Source organism: Aquila chrysaetos, chromosome Z (genome assembly GCF_900496995.4).
Source record: "Aquila chrysaetos chrysaetos chromosome Z, bAquChr1.4, whole genome shotgun sequence".
Lineage (NCBI taxonomy): Eukaryota > Metazoa > Chordata > Aves > Accipitriformes > Accipitridae > Aquila > Aquila chrysaetos.
This window is the reverse complement of record NC_044030.1, coordinates 59,414,178-59,421,966: the sequence shown is the minus strand read 5'-3', so window position 1 is coordinate 59,421,966 and position 7,789 is coordinate 59,414,178. Positions and strand designations below refer to the sequence as shown.

At 36.3% G+C, this 7,789-nt stretch overlaps 1 protein-coding gene across 6 annotated transcripts in view; it reads right to left on the bottom strand.

The window, feature by feature from the left end:
• Nucleotides 1–997: 997 nt before the first annotated feature.
• FCHO2 (FCH and mu domain containing endocytic adaptor 2) overlaps nucleotides 998–7,789 on the bottom strand; it is a 95,300-nt gene continuing 88,508 nt past the window's right edge. For all 6 annotated transcript variants that reach the window (XM_030003790.2, XM_030003791.2, XM_041120703.1 and 3 more), the window contains 4 exons: nucleotides 7,382–7,581; nucleotides 5,137–5,201; nucleotides 3,552–3,716; nucleotides 998–3,295 (listed from right to left, as the gene is read on the bottom strand). In XM_030003790.2, coding sequence (XP_029859650.1) covers nucleotides 3,273–3,295; nucleotides 3,552–3,716; nucleotides 5,137–5,201; nucleotides 7,382–7,581 — 453 coding nt within the window. In that variant the 3' untranslated portion in view covers nucleotides 998–3,272. The remainder of the gene's footprint in view (nucleotides 3,296–3,551; nucleotides 3,717–5,136; nucleotides 5,202–7,381; nucleotides 7,582–7,789) is intronic.

Here is a 7,789-nt window from a genome sequence, read left to right as displayed (position 1 = left end):
ATGTTAACAGAAGTGCCAGAGCAGTGATCTCTGCCACTTTAAGTTCAATGAATATTAGATGAACTGAGCAGTGTTGTACCCTTTTACATCCCTAACCAGTAACTGAGGATGCTGGTGGAGTAGAAGGGAATTGGCTTGTGAACTCTCCATGCTCACATGTCTGTTCTTTGGCCATTGTTGAAGACAGAATACTGGGCTAGATGGACCATTCAGTCTGACCGTCAGGCACTTGCATTCTTCACTCCTGCCTTCCAGCAGAAGATAAGAATCAAGCCCTTGGACTATTGCTTTCCAGCATGACAAGAATGGTACTTACTGCAGTGATATCCATCCAGCTGAGAAAGTCAATTTAATAAGTCATTACTTACAAAACTTATACAGGCTGTGGGATTAGCAGGAAGGAAACAAATTCAAACGCATTTGTTGAGTTTCAACTTTTGTTTCTATGCTCACAGCTTAGAAGGACTATTCTCAGACTGCTGAAGTAGCACTTAAATTGCCTACTTTGTTGGACTGGTGGAACATAAGGAATCAGAATTACTTCAGTCTTGCCACTGATTTTTCTCCTGTGCACTCAACAAAGTATAGGCTTATTAAGGAAGTTAGGGAATGTACAGCATTGGATAGCACTATCTATGAGACAGCAGCTCATGTCTACGAAGTCGAGATTTTTTCTGATAAACATATCTGCAGTTTTGCTTAATCTAAGTTATTAATTAAGCATATCAATTTAGCAAAGGCATAAGCCATTGTAGACATCTCTGGCATTCCAGTTTAGTAAAGATGCAACTCTTTGCAGAAGTCATCTTTTCACCCACCTTCTCTGTGGTGTTTTTTAAATATATAAAAGAGTTCGTATATTATCTCTACCCCTTATCACTTAAAAATCAATTAACATTTTTAAAATGTTCAATACAGGCATAGTTTTGTTCTACTGTCTTATTGTTTAGAAGGTCTGTGGGACTAACTGCAAAATTATAGGCAATATAAATCAGTATTGAAATTATATATTACATGTTTATTATGGGTGCAAATTTCTTTAAAATTTACATTTTATGAAAAATCAGAAGTATTTACAATTTTTGTAAGATAAACTTGTATGCTCTAATTTACAGTCTGACGTAGTAACAATTCATAAAAATTCAGATCCTTTAGAGTTGTGTTTACAAATTAATTTTCTTAGGAGGCAGCTACAACGGATATTGCTGTATACACAAGCAAGAACCAGCTTGCTACATATGGGTTTTTTATCAGATAGCTACATGTACTTTTTACATTGTTTTTGAATTTCTTTACAAAAAGTCTATATAAACTTGTATGGCTTCAAAATTGTAACCTGCACCCAATGCAAATGTATGTATAATCACCTGAATGAAGGCTAGTTTAAAAGTGCTGAAACATAACTACTTCATTTACCTTCAAAATGAAAGTTAATACTTGATTAAAAATAGCAATACAGTTTGGGGTTTTCATTAATAAAATATTGTCATGTTAAACACAGTTTGATTGCAAAGCAGATTACAATTAAGATTCCAGTAAAAAGACTGTACCATATTATGAGTTAGAAATTTACCATTTATAAGATTAGCAAACTAAGAGCCAAATATACTTTTCCAATCAAATCTACAGTATGGTATGTGCTTAGTGCTAAAAATGGAACTCCTATCTGCAAAAGTTTGTAGTATACATTAGAGTTTATGTAGCCTCTACAAAGCTTAATTTCTTGTAAAGCTTCAGCAGTCCAATTCATTACTGGTTTTGTATAAATTAGTTCAAGCACATTTTATTGTTTTAATGGAGAATTTGAAATAGATACTGGTATTCAAAATGGTCATATGAAATTCCCGTGTGCAGTTTATTGAATTATTTTGCTCCAATACTTGATTTCAGCATTGAAAAAACACTTGATAATACAAATACATAAAAGATTTCCTAAATTAGTGACTTGCTTTAAAAAACATTACTAGTATGTCACTTCCCTGTGCTTAGGCTGTGGCAAGCAGATTAGATGACAATAAAAATAGTAAAATTGGTGGTTATAGAAAAAATTTAAACTCATAGAAATAGCAGTACTTGTCATCCTGCTGCCATAAAATACCCTTCTAAAATGCTATTCCTCCCAAAGTACTATGTTTACATTCACATCACACAACCCTAAAAGCACTCAAAGTCCAAAGACTTGCAGTGAAAGTGAAGGGAAATGCTGTTTGCTTCTAAAAGTTTGCTTTTACCATCTTCGGTGATTTTTCAGGATTCTCATCTTTGGTGACGTTAAAGTTACTATCTCAAAGTTTCCACGTCCTGCATGATGCATCTCCCTTTACTACAACTGCATTTATTGCAATTACCCCATGAGGAAGTAATCCAGTATTTTAAACTTCTTTTAAAACAACCTCCAGTTTTTGCAAATCTGCCTTCTACATAAATCCCAGTCAAAGGAATTTTTAGAAAGTTGTGTGTATTATACAAACACTGTGCTTTCTTGATGAAGAGCCAAACTTTGAAAAAGGAAGTGAGGCACATGAATAACAAATTGGATAGGCACAGGCTTTTTAAAAAGGCACAAATGTTATGCAATTCATATAAAAATAAATTAAATCTACAGCATTAATTCAAACAATCACAACGGCCATAAAGTTTACCAACTGCAGAAGTAAATCTCTGCTGTCTTTTGCAATTTTGTAACACATTGCACTTAGGAAAAAACCCCTATATAAACCAACTTACATGTTAATAATATATGATACATGGGCATCAAGTTACATTTCTTTTATACATCTCTAACTGGGCTGGTTTTGTGGCATGAGTGGATAGAAGAACTGCATGAGACTTTGCCTCTGCTTTCTTTAAAAACTGGCAATTAAAGAATCTGAAAAAATAATATTACTTATGGAAAGCTCAAATATTTCTTACTTGCTCTCCTACATTTTTAGGTTTAATGTTTACAGTATAACATACAATTTCATACTTTCATTACAACTATGGATTACTGTTTTGATTTCATCTATATAAATTTACTAAAATTTCAACAAATTTTCCCAAATATTGCCATTGATCATTTACAGACAGTGTTGAAGTTAACTTCAGTGCTATTATAAAGTAATAAAGTTTGAAAAATGACTTTTAAAAGTGCATTTTCTGTTCTGTAGTTCAGCCTCAAAGTAGGTCAACATTTTGAAAAAATTAATGCATGTTAAAATAGTGTTTGAAAGGTAGAGAGGGCAGAGTGAGCTGCTTGCACTCCTTTGATCCAATGACTTTTCACAAGTACGTCAGCAGTCTGCCATATACCGTCCTGCAAAATAAAGGTAGGTTTTTTGCAGTCAGTAGATAAAACAGATTTTGTCAGTATTTTCCTGGGAGCAGTTTGAGTAACTACGGAAAACCAAAAAACCTGTGAAACAGTTTTCAGTCATATTTTAATGAAAAGTAACTATTTATGCATCACTTATTTAACAGTTTCATATTTTATAATTTAACACTGTAGAATATATAATATTAATTTGAATATATAATCTTAATTTGTATATATAAGCATGTCAGTGTCTTACCAGTGGCAAATCTCTTCTTAAGGAGGGAAAGCCGATAGCCAGTGCCTACAAGCTCTACATCTACTCCTGAAAGGGTGCTTCCTTCACTAATGAATTGCACTGCAAGTGTTGCTGGTTTACTGGGTCCTTCTGAAAGTTCAAATTTTGCCCTGAGGGATCCAGAACCTATAAAAACAACAAAACTGAAAACCTTTTTACCACCCTGTACAACAGAATAAAGACGACTTGAAGACATTTCTCCTAATATTAACAGTGTTTGTGCAACTTGTCCCATTGTTTCTGTAAGTGTAAGAAAGACCAGCATAGTATTACTTCCTCTTACATACTGAATTGTGAGTACTATGTGCTTATACTCAAAGAAAAGGGGAAGAAAGATGGTGTGAAGAGACGGGAATATAGCAGAAACAGTAGGATATGTGCAAGTCTACTGAACACACACAAGATGCAATCTGCATCACTGCCAGCCCATTTTATGCTGCTCTGCAGGTATACAGTAACTCTCCTTCTGGCTGCATTTGTGTTTTAGTATGATTTTTGATTTTAAAGAAGCTCCACAGTTTGGAAAAGGGAAAAAAAAGAGGTCTATCCCTACGTAATTGTAATGGAAGACAGATGGCAAAGAACTGTGAGATCAGTGAAGGACAAAGTACACCAGACTACAGCAACAACCTCAGTCAGATGAAATTCTCTCTGATTTTGTTTGAATGATGACCACAACTTTGCAGCCTTTGCAGGAATAGAAGTCTTCCCTTTCCCAGTTTGTGGTTATACTTACAAGCCATACTTACAAGCAAATCTGTGCTTTCATAATGCCCTTCATGAAATTCTTAACAGGGCTAAAAGCCTTTCCTTTATACCGCGAGTTCATTTCTCCACAGAGGCTTTGAGGATGAGATGCTTCCCTTTGGCTCCTGTTTTTCTGCTTCAGAAAAACACTGCACCTGCAGAGGCTGCAAGGGCTGTGCCATCAACTACACCTCATGGAAAGGCAGCTGGGCAGAGCACAACTATTGGTACCTTACAAAATGCTATATAAATTACCACTCTGAGCAGATGTGCATAGATCCATTTTCTTCCTGGAGTTGTATATGGTCAAAACAAAGACCCTCAAAATGTTGTTCAAGAATCATCTATTGTTGAGTCTATCTCAGCACAGGACTTTTGGATGTTTTTTTTTTCTTCCCCCAAGTTCTTCCACTTAACCTCTTTCTACTTTATTTCAGTTGTCAGTGTGTGGAAAGACACAGATGTTAAACATATTTTCCTTTGAATAACTGCTCATTTCCAAATAGCATTGATGTAATAATTTCTTACCCAGTCTAAACTCTATTTTAGAGCTACTAACTGCTTTCAGGGGCTTCACTATTTTTCCTTTTATAGGTAATTAATAAATTTATATTTTGACATCTCACTGTTAATGGAATCTCTCAGGAGGAAATTAATTGAGAAGAAGGTGAACTGGTCAACAGGATACAGCATGAGAAGCCGTGTAAGCAGGCATGAGGGCATAGAGGCTAAAATGATTACCTTTTTACTGTTACAATTTTTCTGTACAAGAAGACAAAAACAAAAGAGTTCAACTTGCCTCCATTCTCAGACTTCTCTGAAATGCTAGATATTTTCCAATATGCTTTCATCTGGTCTGCATTCCTGTAAGGGAATGGTAGGTTAGTTATAAGCACCCGTTTTAGCATATTATTTCCCTAGCTTTACACTGGTATGTTACAGACATCTCTAAACAGAGGTTTATAAAAATACTTGATCATTTTAAGGTAAGTTTGTGGAAAACCATACAAAGCAAACAGGAAAAGAGAAGGGTGTGTCTGCATTGCCCCAAGAGCAGCAGAGCTCAGAAGCACACACCACTTTTTTATACAGTTAACGCTGTCCTATGCCGTGACTACAGCTCCACAACTCAAACCCCTCTGTAGTCTCAAAGGGTACAGACAGGCCAAACACCCCTGGAGCAGTTTGAAAGCTATGTCTTTATGCATGATGATGATGGTATGAGGGAGAGCAATGTTGTTTGCTCTCCCCTATGTAAGACTCGTGGCAGCATGGATTTTATTCCATTTCTGTTCTAGTAAAACTAGTTGGCGTAAGTGGCATAGGGTTTAAGCTAACTTCTGACACTTTAAAGGGGCAGAAAAGGGCACCAAGCACCAAACCCTCTAAGCTGACAGGGCATTTTATCTCCTGGAGCACTTTGCAGCAGTTCTATCAAAGGAAAGTCAACTTAAAGCTGTGAGCAGCATGAAGTGCTGATAGATTTGAAATTGCTTTTGGCATTGGTGTAGCAGGAGTGAAATGCTCACACAAGTAGCACAGATAGTAGCGGTTACTTGCAGGAGGTCACGTTATAAAACATTTCTGTTTAAAAAAACAAGACCCCACCACCCAATCCACTAGACCAAACAGGTAGCACAACACAAATACTAGAGCTGCCTGGGAGATGACCTTTTTTTTGTTGTTGTTTGTTTTGGTCAGCTTTCCAGGCTCAAAATTCTGGTCTTGGGTAGTTGCCTACGTGAAAGAGGGAGAATCTGGGCTCAAGTCCCTTAATCTGATGAACCTGTAATGAAACGGTCACTAAGATTTGAGTCTTCCTAGCTAACACTAGGTGTTCTGGGTGGGCATTCCTGCTCTCACTCAGGCTTCATTACAGAGGGGTTTATGGAAGAAGCCTGGGCAGGGAGACTGGCTTCACCAGAGGTTTGTCATGTTGTTCAGGCAGGGTAGTGAACCTGTCCTTGCTCAGAATAAGCTTAAGGTGATTTGGTGAAAAGTATTGCTTCCCTGAAATACCAAGTCAAGAAAAACTCAGCCTTGCTGGGATTTTTTCCACTTAAAATGATACTGTATTACTACTTTGTCCAATTAACACATTTAAATGTATTGCCTCTGGAAACATCAGAACCTGTCTGATAAATGGATCAGGTTTATTTTTCTTCTGACCCTTGCTTTAGAAGGTAAACTGATCTATAAGTAACAAGGTTAACAACTTGGGATTGTTTGCCCTCTTTGCATTAAAAAGACCCTCTTGGAAATAAACAGTCCAGGAATTAATGTTACAGCTCGGCAAGTACCTAGTGCTGCCAAACCGTAGGCGCAGTGGTTGAATTCTGCTCACCTTTTGCTCCAGCGATATACTGCTCTGCCTAGTCCCACTACCTTCTGCTTGTTTTCACAAACTTGTAGAAATATAACTACCTGAGACCTGTGTCTCACTTTCAAGTGCTACAGTAAATGGAGGCTTAGAAAGTGGTGGCAGGTAGCTGCTAGTCAGATAATAATCTGCATGATGCTTGAATTGTAAGACAATGCTACATGGCTTCTGAAGAGCTCCTCAGTTACTGAGGTTTGTTTTAAAACCATTTCAATTAGAAGATAATGTTTGAGCTAGAACAATCAAGAAATCTTTTTAAGAACTGCATTTCTTCTACTCTCTCTATATAATCCACAGATACAGATATATTTATACACACACACAAAATGGTTTTTAACTATTAAGAGATTTTGGTTTCAAATTACTGTATTAAAAATGTCTATCCTGTCTGTTGGCCAAAAGAAAGCAAACATTGGAAATCTCATAAAGGCTTGTATTATTACATGGTTGGAATGTGTGCATATTGTCTCATTTTAGTTCATGTGAATTGGCTGCACATGATCTGTTTCGGACCAGAAAATATCCTAAACATCTGATACTACACAGTTTATGAAGACAAAAAAAATTAGCTGTTTCTTCCAGTGAAAATTTTCAGGCTGTCTGTGACACTAATGAATACACTGAAATTAATCTGAAATAATAAAAAGAAAATTATTAATATTACCATTTTGCAGGTGGAAGTGATTGCATGTTTGTTACTCCTCCATCTACTGGTACCACAACCTGGACATTAGACAGCATACTAGGCACATTCATAGACTCTGGATTGTACTTGTAATCCACTCTCACATCAGTAGTGCTAGCATTACATTTCCAGTAAGTTGCAAGATTCAAGGGAGTGGACTGGATGCCATTTGAAGATACCTATAAAAGAATAAACAACGGAAAGCAGCTTAATTCAAATACTCCCCTTTTGGGCAGAATTAGGGAATGATGGTAACAAATACAACTCTAAATCCTGACAAAAGATCAAGAGAACAATTGACCTCTGAGTCCTTAATTGCAGAATTCTGAAGACTGTTGCAGCCTAAAGTAATTCCTGTTTGTTTAATTTTAAATTTAAATAATTAAA